The 18126-nt window shown below is 42.5% G+C and overlaps 1 protein-coding gene across 14 annotated transcripts in view; it reads right to left on the reverse strand.

The window, feature by feature from the left end:
- MYCBP2 (MYC binding protein 2) overlaps positions 1-18126 on the reverse strand; it is a 399116-nt gene that overhangs the window by 204603 nt on the left and 176387 nt on the right. For all 14 annotated transcript variants that reach the window (XM_054011672.1, XM_054011602.1, XM_054011628.1 and 11 more), the window contains 2 exons: positions 3053-3149; positions 383-575 (listed from right to left, as the gene is read on the reverse strand). In XM_054011672.1, coding sequence (XP_053867647.1) covers positions 383-575; positions 3053-3149 — 290 coding nt within the window. The remainder of the gene's footprint in view (positions 1-382; positions 576-3052; positions 3150-18126) is intronic.

The following is an 18126-nucleotide window of genomic DNA, read 5'->3' on the forward strand; positions in this document are numbered from 1 at the left end:
GCTTTCAAATTTTAATTGATTATGCTTACTAGCAAAGCAAATACTATGCACAGAAACTGGATAACAAACCACAGGGTAGTCCTGAAAGCATAGCTGTCTACTTAAGCATGAAAATATATTTTGACATAATTAGGAGGTTAATCAAACATGTGCAGTTGTATGTTCCATTAGGCATATAATTGATAGTGCAAAAGTTTCCTATTTCTGAATGCATCAATCCCTACTCTCTTAAATTGCTCCACTAAAAATATTTCAAACTGTGATACAGCTGCTAAAAATCAATAAACTGAAAATTTTGCTTATTACTCAAGTTATTTCCATATTTTATGTTACCTGTCTGCTGATAAATATTGTCTCACATGCATAAGACAAAAAATATTACCTGACATGGGGTATATCTCACACGTGTAGACCCTCAGCAACCTGAGACAACAAGTGCCCACAAAACGCAACCGCTCTAGATCAAGAAGGGTAGCTGTATACTGGAATCCTTTCAATCCCCGAAGCTCCTCAACTCCTAGGACTAAGGTTGTCCAACTCCAATGAAGAATGCTTAGCAATGACTCAAAGCATTCCTATTTCAGGAAAGGAAAAAAAGTTAAGTTCAAATTTCTAAGGAAGATTACAAACTAATGGCACCTATTTACATCGGTAATATAAAAAAAAAAACCCTCTTACATCAATACACACACAAAACCTTATTAACCACATTAAAAAATGCTTTTAATTTGAGGATGAGAAAAGAAAAATGCCAGAGGTAATTCACTATTATAACACAAATAACACCCCCAGCAGCCTGCACTGTATATAACAATGTCTTGTGAGTGGAAACTGAAAACTGAAGATAAGCCTCTCTATCATACATAAAATATTCAGGTGATCAACATAGCTGATAGCCCTAATTAATTTATAATGAATTAAAATAAACTTTCAAAAATTGTTTTCAGTTGTTGAATAAATACCATGGACAATTTTCAAAAAAATACTTATTTTCAACTGAACGCATCCTTGCCTTAATGAAAAAGGATCTATAACTACATGCCTGGTGCTGTCAATGCCAGAGCTTACAAGCTCATCAGGTTTGAAACTATGTCAGTACTTGCATGGGACACTGCCTCGGAACACCTAAGACCTCTGGGGGAAAAAGTGTTGCTTATTTATAAAGTGCCCTAACCAGAAAGGATGTTCCCATCCCAAATAGTTTACAATTCAGGTTAAGACATGTTATGAGAAGGGATGACAAACATAGGCAAAATAAGGAAGGAGGACACCCAATAAAAATCATGTGACTGCTTGGCTTAGTAAAGCAGATATCTTGAAATATACATAGATTTGGTGGAGAGTAATTGTTAGTTTGTTTTAATGCTATTATTAAAAGAAGGCAACAAGGGTTTTCTGGCCACACTGAAAGTTTTAAAAAGAAACTTAAAGGACAGCAGATAACAGACTGCGTAATTAAAGGAATTCCAAACACAGATGGCCACATAAAAGAGGATATAAAAAAGAGCTGGTGAATGTAACAGGGTGGGCTGCCTCCCTGGTGCCCCTTATGGCCAGTGGCGCTCTGCCTCATTTTCCTCTTCACTCAGGCTCCTCAATAATTCCATAAAGGCTTCTGCCCAATAAAAATTCCTCTTCTTGAGGTCTGGCTTATTAGCATAAAATAAACTCAAAATAAAGTATCTTCAGCCTCAGTCTCACACTGGGCACAGCCACTCCTCCTTGAGGTCTGTCTGTCCTCCTTTCAGCATTCAAACACTCTTCTGCTCCAGTTTCAACCTGGGCACAGCCCCTTCTTTGACGGTCTCGCTTACTGCTCTCCCAGTACTTCTTGCCTGGAGTTCGGCCTTCTCCAATGCCTTCTTCCCCATTAGTGCCTTCCCTCTGCTGAATCAAGGCCCTGCAGGAGCCTTCTTACTCTCTGCAGTGCTTGCAGGCATCAGCCAACACCAAGCTGCAGTCTCTTGTCTCTTTAGGCCCCCTCCTTATCTACCCCAAGACTGATCTGGGTCACCTGACCTCATTCTCCCCACCTAGGCAGGAGAGTTGGGTCATGGGACAGATGGGGCTGGGCTCATCTCCCCTTAAAGGGGCCAGACACCCTGTAACAGTGAAGAAAATTAAGATGTGGAAGTATACTCCTGGAGGCACAACCTTTCAGACGATTATTAGTTGCCAAGTGCTGACCATACGCTCGGTGCTGTACAAGACAAGACGTAAAGTCATATGATGAAATTCAAAACTAATCACCATTTACAACCAATAAAGATCCCATGGCACTTTTTGTAAGAGGAGGAGTGAAATGGCCACATTCCAACTCACAAATATTTTGTTTATGTAAGGGTCTTCTTGGAATTTCAACTGTTCTTTATTTTGTTTTAAACTGTTCTGCTGTGCTGATATGCAGTGTTCAACAGATGGGGTCTTCCACTTCAGAGGTGGCTGTATTTCAGTGCCCCTATGTATACTCCTCACCTCACAGAGTGTAATGAGGCTTAAGTAAGTGCTTTGAGATCCACAAACAGTATGTGCTCTGGAAGTGCAAAGTAATGTAATTTATTCAGGAGAAAAACTAATCTCACCAGTAACTACTTAGGAATCAGTTATATTCTGAAGGCAGCACAAGACAATAAATAGTACTAGGTGCCTCAGAACGGTGTGGAATCATTAACAACTTATTAGCTAGTGAAGACAATGATTTGTGATACTATCAATACATATGAATATTTTAACATCAAAAGTGAAGGCAATTTTCCAAACTAGGTTACCCATTAAAAGGTAAAAACATACTGCAATAAATATGCTATTATACAATCTGGACAACCACAATGATAATCAAAGTTTACTCAGAGATGAGTTTGCATTGGAATGTTGAGGGAGAAGTGAAAAAATCGCATTTAATACATTACTACATCTAGCTTCCTCTCAATGTATGCGAATTTTTATTAAGTTATAGCTGAAAATACAGTAAAATTACAATTTTTTCCTTGAAATCTTTAGATTTTGCAATGAGAAATGAAAACATAGAAACTGAAGACTAACTAGTACTCACCACTGAGACAGTTCTTGCAAATGACCTCTTTAAAATATGCACAGGCTCGCTGGTTTGCTGTTTTCCTTTTGATGCACTGCCATCACTTGTTGGCAGCCTGCAAGCAGAAGTTGAGAAATGAGACAAGAAACCCTGATTGTGTTTTTTAAGCATGTTTTGTTTTAATGTACTGGTTAGCGATGATGCAGCAGAGGGGTAGCCTAATGGAATTACCTAGAAATGTTTACTTCACTTCATTTCTAAAGTAACAATTCTTCTCATAGTAATATATCTGCCAATTTGGATTCTGCATTACTAGGAAAGAGGGCTGTCCTTCAAGCAAACACTGATGAGTAAGGCTACCTTTTAGTCATGGGTATTTTTAGTAAAAGTCATGGACAGGTCACGGGCAGTAAATAAAAATTCATGGCATGTGACTTGTCCATGACTTGTACTATACCCCTAACTTAATCTTGGGAGTGCTGTGGGTGCTTGTGGGTGCTGGGGGCAGTGGCCCGAGGAGGGCCGCGGGTGCTCGGGGGGGGAGGGGGAGAGCAAGTGCTCAATGGTCTGGGGGGGGATAGAGTCGGAAGCGGAGACATCCCTCCCTAAGCTCCTAGCTCCATGAGCTGCCAGCTCTGCAGCTCCCATTGGCTGGGAATCACTTCCAGGGAGACCCCCCAAGATGAGCACCACCCAGAGCCCCCACCCTCTCCCGTGCCTCAACCCCCAGCCCCACCCAACCTCCTGCTGCTGCTGCTGCTGGGGGTGTGTGTGGCCTGAGACTGCCCTAGCAGCGGCCGGTGAGACTGGCCTGGGGGCTGCCTGAACTGCTCAGGCAGCCCCAAAAACAGCCACACTGGCCGCTGCAGAAGTCACGGAATCCGTGACTTCCGTGACAAAGTCGCAGCCTCACCGATGAGTAAGGCTACAATTATGTCATGGAAGTTACAGAATCCGTGACTTCCAGAGACCTCTGTGACATTTTCTGCTCTGTGGCTGGAGCTGTCAGCAAGCAGCCCCACAGCTCTCAGCCGCTTCTGGCGGTAGGCCCTCAGCAGCTCTTAGCCACCAGGCAGCAGGGGAACGCAGAGCTGTCCATTTGCTGTGTGTGCTGGACCCTCCTCATTTGTCAGGGATATTTTTAGGAAAAATCACAGACCGGTCATGGGCTTCCGTGAATTTTTGTTTATTGCTCACGACCGGTCTGCGATTTTTCCTAAAAATATCCATGACAAAATCTGAGCCTTACTAATGAATTTTTCTGTTTTTATTATTGAGAAGTTTTTCTGCTGGCCTTGAGAATACAGAAAAATACAGGACAAGGCACATGACCTCAGGAGCAATAGCCAAAGATTTGCTTAATTCAGGATCTTTTTGTGGTGAAACAGAAAAAAGATGAAGAAACAGAGGGAACTATGGATTGGCAGATATGTTCCTATGAGACCCAAATTACAGGTAGAATAATGTTGTCCGGATCTCCAGCAGAGTGCATTTGATAATCCAGATTCAAGACTACTGAGACATAGGCCCAAAGTAGTATCACACAAAAGAAGGAAGGAGATGAACACACAGAGAGAGAAATTATGACTAAGGAAAGTACCACCATCTGCAGGCCTTTGCGTCTCAAGGCTGCAGACTTGGATATCTAGATGGTAATCCTTCATAAAGGTGAAATAGTGAGTGATAGGTGGCAGGTTTGCAGAACTTTGATTCTGACCTGCTTACATATTAATTATACAACAAGATGAATCAATTCAAACAAACATTTGAACTGTCAACACAAAGGCCCTATATGCTCTCTCTTCTAGCATCTGAACAGGTCATCCAAATTATTGCACTTATGGAAGGGAGCCCTGCTAGACAGAAAATTCTCAGTCTGTGGAATAAAGAACATAGAGATTTTTTGGATTGAGGCAAAGTCATGTTAAGGCTACATCTTTGCTGAAGTGAAAAGGGAAACTCATCCCAGAGAAAATTAGGAGAAGATTGTCAAGGCTATTACACTGAAGTGAGATCCAAGTTGGAAGGTAAACCTTAACATGGGATTTAAGATTAGAAATGGTCTTTAAGAAATGGAAAATATGAGGGTGCATCACAAGAGGATCCTGTCTCCCAGCAAATCCCAAAGTGAAGACTTGTCCATTAACTCTCATCCCCCACTCTCACAGATCTTGGGAGACAGACCTGTCCTCACTTACAGACAACCCCCCAACTTGACGCAAATACTCACCAGCAACCACACACCACTGAACAAAAACACTGACCCAGGAACCTATCCTTGCAACAAAGCCCGATGCCAACTCTGTCCACATATCTATTCAAGGGACATCATCATAGGACCTAATCACATCAGCCATGCCATCAGGGGCTCGTTCACCTGCACATCTACCAATGTGATATATGTCATCGTGTGCCAGCAATGCCCCTCTGCCATGTACATTGGCCAAACCAGACAGTCTCTACGCAAAAGAATTAATGGTCACAAATCTGACATCAGGAATCATAACATTCAAAAACCAGTAGGAGAAAACTTTAACCTGTTTGGTCACTCAATGACAGACCTACGAGTGGCAATTTTGCAACAGAAAAGCTTCAAAAACAGACTCTAAAGAGAGACTGCTGAGCTTGAATTGATATGCAAACTAGATACAATCAACTTAGGCTTGAATAGAGACTGGGAATGGCTGAGCCATTACAAACATTGAATCTATCTCCCCATGTAAGTATTCTCACACTTCTTATCAAACTAACTGTCTGTACTGGGCTATCCTGATTATCACTTCAAAAGTTTTTTTTCCTCTTACTTAATTGGCCTCTCAGAGTTGGTAAGACAACTCCCACCTTTTCATGCTCTCTGTATGTGTATATACATCTCCTCAATATATGTTCTATTCTATGCATCCGAAGAAGTGGGCTGTAGCCCACGAAAGCTTATGCTCAAATAAATTTGTTAGTCTCTAAGGCTAGGTCTATACTACCCGCCTGAATCGGCGGGTAGAAATCGACCTCTCGGGGATCGATCCCCGAATCGGCGCTCTTACTTCACCAGCGGAGGTGGTAGTAAGCGCCGCCGACAGAAAGCCGCAGAAGTCGATTTTGCCGCCGTCCTCACAACAGGGTAAGTCGGCTGCGATACGTCGAATTCAGCTACGCTATTCACGTAGCTGAATTTGCGTATCATAAATCGACTCCCCCCTGTAGTGTAGCTGTACCCAGTGACCTAAAGATAATAATTTTAGTGTTTAATGACCTAAAGACCCTTCCCTTAAGCTGCCAAGCACCGTTTTCCAGGATATTTGGAGAAAAGATTAAATTATTTGCGTAAATGGGGGAAAATGCACCTTACTAGTGCTTCCTATATAGTTTCAGGTTTGTACCAGAAAGTCCAGTGAAGCATGTCCAAGGAGAGTGATATTTTCACTTGTGGGATGGAGAAGTAACTATCTAAAGAGGTCTCAGGAAAATGGCTTCTTGATCAAGATGCGCAAAATTAGAACCACTATGGGGTAGTCCTTCATGGACTTCCTGGAAACACAAGGAGTCATAGAAGAAAGAGATGTATATATAAGAAAGCAATTTCCCATGCTTGATTGGAAAACAGGATAAGAACTTCTGAAGTTTTGACAGGAGGGAAAGTCAAAGAAATGCGGTTGAGAAGTGGTATTTGATGGCTCACCCAGTCTACAAAAGTGTTTTAGTCCCTACTATTTAGCTGAATCAAAGTTATGGGATTCTACACGGAAAATTATTTACAATGGCCTTGGCTTCCCCTCCTTCCCTGACCATGCTGGCAATGTACAGTCATCCTGTTTAACCTCAATCACGATGGACTTGCTAAAAAGGCAAGGAAAAAGAAAATGGCAAATTTAAAGTTCAACAGCTTTAGGCTCTTAAAGGCTGATACAGAAAAAAAAAAATTCTTAAGGCCACTTGTTCTCATAGGAAGTGTTCTACATCTGGTATCCCACACAGGAAAGCAATTTTTGAGTTACTGGAGTGCTTGGTTTTATGTTACCCCACAACCTGCACTTTGGACGCATGCCCTTCCCACTGCTGAAGAGTGGGGTCCATTGTTGGTTGAGCTTGTCAATTCCTCCTGTGCAGAGGGCAGGTTGCCAGCTTCCCTTTAGGAAGCTACTGTACAATCTTTACTCAAGAAACCAAACACTGGACACTGACAACCAACCAACTACTGGCAAGCATCAAACCTATTTCTAGCTAAAATTATTATAGTGAAATAACTGAGTATTTAGCTGCCTTCGAACTCCATGATCTTTGTCAATCTGGATACCTATTTGGATAAGGTACAGAGACAAAGTTGGTTGTATTGCTAGATCTCCTAGTCACACAAAGATCAGGTATCTAGGAAAAAGTTATTAAATTTATCAAAAACAACGAGGAGTCCTTGTGGCACCTTCGAGACTAACAAATTTCTTTGGGCATAAGCTTTCGTGGGCTAGAACCCACTTCATCAGATGCATGGAGTGGAAAATACAGGAGCAGGTATAAATACATGAAAAGATGCGAGTTGCCTTACAAAGTGTGAGGTCAGTCTAACGAGAGAATTCAATTGACAGCAGGATACCAAGGGAGGGAAAATAACTTTTGAAGTGGTAATCAGAGTGGCCCATTTCAGACAGTTGACAAGAAGGTGTGAGTAACAGTAGGGGGAAATCAGTATTGGGGAAATTAGGTTTAGGTTTTGTAATGACCCAACCACTCCCAGTCTTTAGTCAAACTAATCTGATGGTATCCAATTTGCAAATTAATTCCAGTTGTGCAGTTTCATGTTGGAGTCTGTTTTTGAAGGGTTTTTTTGGTTGAAGAATTGCCATTTTTAGGTCTGTTATTGAGAGACCAGGGAGATTGAAGTGTTCTCCTACTGATTTTTGAATGTTATGATTCCTAATGTCAGATTTGTGTCCATTTATTCTTTTGCGTAGAGACTGTCTGGTTTGGCCAATGTACATGGCAGAGGGGTGTTGCTGGCACATGATGGCATACATCACATTGGTAGATGTGCAGGTGAACGAGCCCCTGATGGTGTGGCTGATGTGCTTGGGTCCTATGATGGTGTCTCTTGAAGAGATATGTGGACAGAGTTGGCATGGGAGTTTGTTGCAGGGTTTGGTTCCTGGATTGGAGTTTTTGTTGTGTGGTGTGTAGTTGCTGGTGAGTATTTGCTTCAGGTTGGGGGGCTGTTGCAACTCACATCTTTTCATGTATTTATACCTGCTCCTGTATTTTCCACTCCATGCATCTGATGAAGTGGGTTCTAGCCCACGAAAGCTTATGCCCAAATAAATTTGCTAGTCTCTAAGGTGCGACAAGGACGCCTGTTTGTTTTTGCTCATATAGACTAACACGGCTATCATTCTGAAACCATTAAATTTATGGTCTGTATTTGTTACGATGATCATGAGGTACTGCAGCAAGAATGGACAGGGCTGCTTTCTTTGTGAGCAACCCTACCACTTCTCTTCTGCCCTGAGGACTCATGTGGGGTTCCACATAATTCCAGCTTGTCTCCTCACTTGCTCAAGGTGTTTATGGAGTCATTGGGAGAGTTAGTGAGGAAGCATGGTGAAACCATACACAATATCTCCATCACTTCTGATCTGGTTAATGAAGTTTAATGTCTTACAGTGAGACAGGGCATGGGTTAAGGCTAGTTATCTGAGGCTCAATCACTGAAGATGGAAGTGATATTGGAGGGAAGAAACCAGAAAATATAGCAACAATTGTATTTGTACTGCTGCCCACCTGCTACCCTGGTTGCAATTGGGGTCCAATTACATACCCACTATCTATCTGATAATCATGTACCGCCAGTACCTTTATATGAAAAGGAGGCTGCCGCCTTTTTTTGGATGCAGAAATTGGTATAATCAGCTATGCCTTGGTCAACGTGAAATTTGGCTGCTGCAATATATTTTACATGGGGCTATATGTTAAATTCATTTAGTGATTCCTGTTAGCGCAGAATGTGGTGGTTCACTTGTCAAATGGTGTTTATCAGTGGGAGCAAATTACACCAGTGTTCCAAAGCTTGAGCTGGCTATCTGAATTTCCAGATGATATTTAAGATGTTGTTTTTGACATGTAAGGCCTTAATGGCTTAGGATCTATCTGAGAGACCACCTCTTTCCCAAAGGCATATTGTCACAGTTGCAACCAGTAGAGGCATCAGAATTGGACCTCTACTGGTTTATGAGAGGAGGGCTGCCAGCACTGTATTATCTGTGAAAGCCCCTCTCTCCACTCTGGATTTACTCCCCTTTACTCCCACCACTCAGTCCAAAATAAATCCAATCTGTTGACCTACACGATGTACTGCAAAGCCCACGTTACTAAGCAGAGCAGGGCAAAAAAAAAAAATGCTTGTATTTATAGACAGGGTGAACTAATCTGACTCCATTTGGTTATTTTCCACTTATCTCCTGACCCAGAACAAATGGGCACTGCTGGTGTTATTAAGTATGAATTCCTAATGTAATGCTTCTTCATTTGTAAGCTTTTGTACATCCAGTCTGCCTGGTAGAAGGTTTTAATTTGTAATTGCCCATGCATGCAGTGCTGGCCTTTGAAATATTTCAGAAACCAGCTTTTTAATTTAGTGGCATTTATGCATAGGGTGGCATTAGTGTTAGAGCAGAGGTGGGCAAACTGCGGCCCGCGGGACCGTCCTGCCCGGCCCTGGAGCTCCCGGCAAGGGAGGCTATCCCCCAGCCCCTCCCTTGCTATCCCCCCCTCCCCTGCAGCCTCAGCTTACCGTGCCGCCAGCGCTCTGGGAGGCGGGGCTGCGAGCTCCTGCTGGGCAGCACAGCTGCAAGAGCCGCCGGCTTGCCCCGGTGCTCTAGACTGCGCGGCACCGTGGCTGGCTCCAGTGCTCTGGTGCTCTGAGTGGCCTGGTAAGGGGGGGGAGGTAGTTGGATAAGGGGGAGGGGGTCCTGGGAAGCAGTCAGGGGACAGGGAGCAGGGGGAGGTTGGATAGGGGGTGGGGTCCTGGGGGTAAGTTAGGGTCAGGGGACAAGGAACCGGGGGGTTTGCCTCCCTCAGAGCCCCTGACCCATCCAGTCAGGGGGTGGGAAATGGGAGGGGGAAGAGGCCAGGCGGTTTGGGGAGGCACAGCCTTCCCTACTCGGCCCTCCATACAGTTTCAGAGCCCCGATGTGGCCCCCAGGCCAAAAAGTTTGCCCACCCGTGTTAGAGATTACAATACACAGCTTCATATTGCGCTTCCATCAAAGTGTTCACTAAATAAAAATGGCAATTTTGAGATAAACAGATCTAATTTATATCTCATTTAGCACATCTGTAAAAATGAACAATGGTGGTAGTGGTGGCGGTAATTCTAACAATATATTTTGGGAATTTTATCTCTTCAGTGAAGTTACAGTATATGATGACATGGAAAATACAAGCCCCTTAAAGCTTACATCAGAGAGAAAAAGATTCTCCATAAACTTTAAAAAATGTGTAATTTGTCAAAATTAAAAGAATGCTAAATTGTCAAAAGCCACCAGTGCTGAACAGAATTCTGTGATGCAGGCAGCAGAAGCCAGGAAAAATTAACTGTACTTGTGGCTACTAAATAAATTTTCTAGTTTAGATGATGTGCCATCAATACTCTATCACAGGGGTTGCTTTCAGAAATACACAAGCAAGTCGAATTTAGCGCATATTTCTCCTGGGGCAATTCTGCATAGCTGCGCACGCACAGAATTCATGCCGCGGCAGACCTCTTTACTTCCCTGCAGAAAAATGACTGTCAGGGAAGCAAAGTGAAGCCACAAAAGCAGTCACATGCCCCTCCCCAGCAGAGTGGGCATGGCGTTTCAGGTGCCTGGAGCAACCACCAGAGAGGTAAATCACTGGGGAGGCTGGCGACATCTTGGCCGCTGCTGGGTCAGATCCGCCCCTCATCTGCCCATGATGCTCTTTAATCTGATTCCATTTGTTTTCTTTCTTTAGTTCAATACAACTGTGACACGTTACCCCTGAAGGAATTCTGCGCCAAAAATATAAAATGCCAGATGTTTCAGAGGGAATTAATAGAACAGGCAATCAAGTGATCCCCGTCGTCCACTCCCAGATTCTTGCAATCAGAGGCTAGGGACATCCAGAGCATGGGGCTGCATCTTTACCCATACCTAATAACCATTGATGAACCTTTCTTCCAGGAACTTATCTAGTTATTTTTAGAACCCAGTTATAGTTTTGGACTTCACAACATCCCCTGACAAGGAGTTCAACAGGATGACCATGCATTGTGTGAAGGACTTTGTTTTGTTTCAAACCTGCTGCCTATTAATTTCACTGGTTGACTCCTGATTCTTGTGTCATCATAGAATATCAGGGTTGGAAGGGACCTCAGAAGGTCATCTAGTCCAACCCCTGCTCAAACCAGGACCAAACACCAACTAAATCATCCCAGCCAGGGTTTTGTCAAGCCTGACCTTAAAACCTTTAAGGAAGGAGATTCCACCACCTCCCTAGGTAACCCATTCCAGTGCTCCCCCCCCCCCCCCGTGAACAAGTTTTTCCTAATATCCAACCTAAACCTCCCCCACTGCAGCCTGAGACAATTACTCCTTGTTCTCTCATCGGCTACCACTGAGAACAGTCTAGATCCATCCTCTTTGGAAACCCCCCTTCAGGTAGTTGAAAGCAGCTATCAAATCCCCCCTCATTCTTCTCTTCTGCAGACTGCATAAACCCAGTTCCCTCAGCTGCAACTCATAAGTCATGTGCTCCAGCCCCCTAATCATTTTTGTTGCCCTCTGCTGGACTCTTTCCAATTTTTCCATATTCTTCTTGTAGTGTGGGGCCCAAAACTGGACACACTACTCCAGATGAGGCCTCACCAATGCCAAATAGTGGGCAATGATCACATCCCTCAATCTTCTGGCAATGCTCCTACTTATACAGCCCAAAATGTGGTTAGCCTTCTTGGCAACAAGGGCACACTGACTCATATCCAGCTTCTCGTCCACTGTAACCCCTAGATCCTTTTCTGCAGAGCTGCTGCCTGGTCACTCGGTCCCTAGTCTGTAGCAGTGCAAGGGATTCTTCCATCCTAAATGCAGGACTCTGCACTTGTCCTTGTTGAACCTCATCAGATTTCTTTTGGCCCAATCCTCTATTTTGTCTAGGTCCCTCTGTATCCTATCCCTACCCTCCAGCGTATCTACCACTCCTCCCAGTTTAGTGTCATCTGCAAATTTGCTGAGGGTGCAATCCGCGCCATCCTCCAGATCATTAATGAAGATATTGAACAAAACCGGCCCCAAGACTCACCCTTCGGCCAGTCCGCTTGATACCGGCTATCAACGAGACATGGAGCCATTGATCACTACCTGTTGAGCCCCATGATCTAGCCAGCTTTCTATCCACCTTATAGTCCATTAATCCAGCCCATACTACTTTAACTTGCTGGCAAGAATACTGTGGGAGACCGTATCCAAAGCTTTGCTAAAGTCAAATGTGAAGGAATAAACAACATTTCTTTTTTCACTTTCTCCACAGCAGTCAAGTTTTTATAGACCTCTGTCATAGGAGTTTGTCCTGTGGTTGACAGCTAAAGAAACCTAATTCAGCCAGCAATGAATATCATCCTTCAGAAGACGTTCAAAGGTGGTGTCACTCAGTTGCAGAGTTAATAGCATTTAACAGATCCAAAATGATCACACCACTTGCTACCATGAGTTTTGGTCTTGCAATTTTATTGGCATACTACACCTTCATGGATTCTACATCAATAATGAGCATGTGAGTGCTGCAAAAACTGGGGCAGAAAAATTCCAGGGAGATGTGTTCATTCCAAATGGAATTGTTCCACTTCATGCTTGTAGAAATCTAATCCATGAAGGAAATAACAGACATCAACATAGAGACTACTGATGGAAAGAATACCTTCCATTCAATGGCTAGATTAATATTTCAAGAACAGTTTTCATACAGTCCTGCATCACAGGAAATATCAGTGAAACATGGGAAAGAAAAGTCACTTACTCTCCCAAGGCAATCAGAGTATTTTATGCAGGATGCAGCATTTGAAAAACCTAGAGCATGCCCAGAACCAACTCACCATGAAAAAGCATGAGAGAAAAACTGTTGTCACCTACAGATGAACACTGTCCAAGATCTCTCCGGTGTCTTTTAACAACTACCACCTTGGGATGTCCTACCAATACCAAATGACATTGATATGGTTCACACTCGGGTGATTCCATTTTAAACTGGTTTCAACCACAAGCTCACAACAAAGAAGAGCATCTAAACAGCACTTGCATATGCACCTACTGTGGATACCAAAACAGCTCACATGGCCACTGTCTATATTACAATGCTGAAATGTCAGCAATTCTAGGACAGTACCATGCTGTTCAGACCACGGAGCAACAGCTGTATGCAGTTGCTTAACAATTGAAAAAAAACTTGGTACCAATATGATTCACCTGGGTGGTTTCACACCCTGTGCTGCTTTACTGTATATATTGGGAAATTTGGGGGAGATGCAGGATTGCTATATTTTCTTGTTGAGTCTGATGTGTATGCAGCCTGTACTGCAGATCAAACACTTACTGGGAAGCAATTCAACCCATGCTCTGTATGGCTGGACTCTAGCATTTGAGGCCCCCAGTGCTCTGCAACTTTGTTTGTTACATGGTACGATCTAGGAGGGGATACTCGTATAGTTCCAGCATTTGTCTGGCAAATATTGGCTGACACAAAAAATGTACTTGAGTCTGAAGACATTGAGTCCTTACAACAACACGACATTAAAGAGCTTGATGATGCTGTATCTCAGCATATACTAACACAACTAGAGGAACTTTATACATGGTGGTATGCCCAGTCTCCAACGTTCAAGTTCTGGGATCAGTTTGTCCAGGTTATGCATATACTACTTCTAAATGTCTGTGCGGAGCAAGAGAGTGTTTGGAAACTTCACCTACACACAGCATGACATGTTGCCATACTTCTTTACAGCAAGCAGGCCCAACTATGACAGGTAGATACCAACCTACATTCCTGATCTGTTAAATCTCCCTGAAGTAGTTCATTCAAAGGCATTGTGTCTTTGAATCTGGGGAATTTGATGTGCATGAGACTCCTGGTTCTTTCAGTGGAATTAATAGCGACATGGGAACAGAGAAAACTGTCAAAGACTCTAAAAGGTCAGCAATGGGATTGTAGGACTGACAAGAAAAAGGTCAGCCCTGGTTAGATGGACCCTCACAGACATGTCCTGAGTGAATATGCAAAAACTATGAAAGAAAGAACTGTCCTAACAAGAATTTGTGAAGACAAAATCCACAAACAACTCCTTGCCTCTGTATTCAAGAGGGACGAAGAGCATATTACAAACAATGTCATCAACAATATGACAAACCCATTTGACCCTGTATCACACCCAGAGGTGCTAATCAACATATCTAATGGACAGGATGTAACATCAGATGTACAAGAGGGTCTAGTGAAAATAAATGTTGGTGAAGAACAAATGGAGAGTTTTGTGAGAAATGCACTTGCTTCTGATGAGACACATGGCTTCTTCAGTCCAGTCAAGAAATCTGGCATCAAAACATTTGCTGACATGGTCACAACAATGAAATTTAAGTCCAACAGGGAGGCACAATCACAGCAGCTATCAATCCAAAAATTGTTTCCCATAGAGTGCTGTCTTCAGCAAGATGCAGAGATGGTGTTTCAAAGGCAACTGTTCTTAGTCATCCAGTAGGATCCATGCTTCCATGCTGATGGAACAATGATAAGAACAGACAGAGCTGAATTTTGACATCAGCTAGAAGCTTTCAAGCTGAAAGAATCCAGGAACTAAGAGCATGCAACAAAGAAACCAGTGTACATCAGAGATGCTATGGCTGTCATACAAACAATGGCTGGGAGACAAATTCCAAACATTTGATGAATTGGCTCCTAAGTATTTAATATAGGTCCTAAAAGGATTTGACAAAACTAATTCTGTAATTGAAGTCTGACTGATATGACAACAATACCTCTGTGAAAAGTGCAGAAAGACAGCACCAGACAGGATCTAAAGTTGGATGAAAGAAATACGAGGTGATTGGTGGATTTCCTATGTCTTCACTGAAAAAGTTTCTAAACGTGGCACCCAACAAGCAGTCACTTGTAAAATTCCGCTGTGAATATATAGTTCACAATGCACCTGAGATTGCAGAACCAAACCCAGCACAAACATTCCTCCTAGCTTGAGGCTTTTTCAATGGTGAAGTAGCAAAGTCCATCATCAGTAAAGGTGCTGAAGAAGCTCAAGACTTGTACAGCATTCAAGGGGTAGTGAACACAAGGATGTTTCTGCATGCTGTACATGCCAATATGGCTCTTGGGTCTCTTGGTGTCAAATGTACAGTAATTAGGTCAGATGGTACAGATGTTTTGATCCTTGCTCTTCACTACTTTCCACCAATAACCTGGATTGAAATAGGCACCACTACCAGCACAACTGAAAAGCGTCACTTCATAACCTGCACATGCAATGTATAATACACTCACTCCTGACTTCTGCAACATGCCTCTTGCTATATACACAACAACAGGATGTGACTCTGTCATCCCTATTTGTTATTGGGAAAAATCTGTGTTTAATGTCAAAATAAAAGGAGCTTACCTCTTCACAGATCCTGTCAAATTGGGGGAGAGAGATGGATAAGCTGCAATTTCTGAGGCAAAGAAGTTGGTAGCAGTGCTGTACGACCAGAGCAATTAAGAAAAGGAGACCCATAGAGACCTGACTTGATTGCACCTCAATCTAGCCATCAAAAAGAACAAGTCACTATCCAAACTCCCCCCATGTGAAGACAGTTTTGAAGAGCATATCAGCAAACAAAGATTTGGATGTCTTTGAGCTGAGGTAAACCAGATATTGGATCACCCTTGCAACATGGATGGAAAAATGTGGATGATGAACTACATCCTGTATTCTTCAAGGGCCTAATGGTACCTTAGCTTCAAAATCTCCTTTTTGCCTGGACCCCTAAGGACAATCAACTGTGCCTGTAGTCACAACGATCCTCCCTGCACAGAACTGTGTACATGCTAAGACAGTGAAGACTGTAGTAACCCATGCACTCTTGACAGAGTACATAAAAATGATGAACAAGATGATAATGATATTGACTAGAAATGTCACCTTCATTTCAATGATACCTGTACAAATTCATTATTAGATTTTGTTTTACCCTTTGGATTGTTGTGATGCTTTGAGGTCACAAAGAAATCCAATTTTATGTCTTGAAATAATACAGTCATTAAACTAACAGAACCGAATGCAAATATTTCAAAGTGGTTATTTTAACATGTTATGCTGTTGTTTATGTCCATTTCTATGGTAATAGCACCACTTGACATTTCCATATCACATCTCACCCTCACTGAAAACATAGTAAGTTTTCAAATGATATGCATGTGTGCAGAGAGGGTACATTATGTCAACCAAATCAGTGGTGTGCCACTCACACATATTACTGTACTTTTAAAAGTTGCTTCAAAAGTGCCTAGCACCTGGATAGGTGGATTTTTATTTCTGTAATATAAAGTAAAATATAGAATTGACTGACATTGGAAATACATCTGTCAATTTTACTCTTGAAATATTACTCTCTCTATATATAGGTATCCATCTGAATCTTGAAACTTTGCTGGAAATTTCTCTTTCCTGTAAGGAAAGAGAGCGAGCTTCTTCAATCTTGGCTTTCAGCCTTGATATTTTGTTGTTTTAAGCTTCCTAGACCTTTTTTTTTTTTGTATTCTTTAAAGGTAGATCAATGTGTCTGAGCTTTGCCTCCCACTTTTTGCCTCAGAAGAGAGTATCTGAAATGGGGGGGAGGGGAGGTTTACTGAATGAATAACGAAATGGAAAAAGGCTGGGAAAGAGATGCAAGGCCTTCTGAAAGAGGAGATAACCAGGAAAATGACAGGCTAACAAAAGCTCTGCTGGCTAGCAAGTTCACTGAATGGAGCATTTCATGTAACATTTCAAAAAGAAAGCACTGGAGTAAGAAAATGTGGAGAGGAGTAGACTCCGAGGAGACTCAAAACAAGAGGGAAAGGAGATCTGGAGTCCCTTGAGTTTACGAAAGGGGGCCTGGAAACCTCCAAGGCTAGGAGAAGGGCTGGGCCTCAAAACAGAAAGCCCAAAATGATCTGATTAGGAAGAGGAGAAAATATAACACAGGGAACACTTAAGAGAATATCAACCAAAGAAAATTATTCAGTGCTGTCTCAATATCTTTTTAAAGTTTGACAGCCCTTCCCAGCACTGTGAATCTAGAGTAGCAGCTGACCTGAGGGAATATATTACATCCTAAGAAAGTTACACAAATGGAAAATTCTCTTTTGCAGAGGACAGTGCAAGTGCATAGCTGATGAGGCTAATTTAAAAAAACAAACCTGTCTTTACTTCAGCGATATCTTTGTGAATTGCAAACTTTTCACTCGTTTGCTAGTTTTAAATGAGCTAACTGAACATATATGTAAACTGAATTGGTCACATTCATTTGACCTTTCAAAGAACAAGAGAGATTGGAATCAAAGTAAAACAGTAGGCAAGATTCACACAACCATAAGAACCCTAAAGCTACTTCTACAGTACAGCTTATGTCGGCATGACTTATGTCGTCCAGAGGTGTGAACAAACCTCCCCACAAGAAACGTAAGTTATGCCGACATAAGTGATCATGTGCACAGTGCTATGATGGCAGGAAAGCTTCTCCTGCCAACATAGCTTCTGCCGTTTGCAGAGGTGGTTTTATTATGCCGATGGAAGACCTCTCCCATCAGCATAGAGCGCCTTCACTAGATGCACTGCAGCAGTGTCAGTGCAGCTTCACTGCTGTACATGCAGACATGCCCTAAGCAAGTTTTTTGTCGCCCATATTTCATTTTTTATCCCTACCACACTTTAAGGTGTCAATTCACTCACACCAAGGAAATCCCCAAATAAACACTCTGATCTTAGCTAACATTGTGGTATGCACAAAGTGAAAAGCAACAGTCAATAAAACTCCCAATTAAGCAATATTTTCCTGTCATGCATATTTACGGTT

This window comes from Malaclemys terrapin, chromosome 1 (genome assembly GCF_027887155.1).
Source record: "Malaclemys terrapin pileata isolate rMalTer1 chromosome 1, rMalTer1.hap1, whole genome shotgun sequence".
Lineage (NCBI taxonomy): Eukaryota > Metazoa > Chordata > Testudines > Emydidae > Malaclemys > Malaclemys terrapin.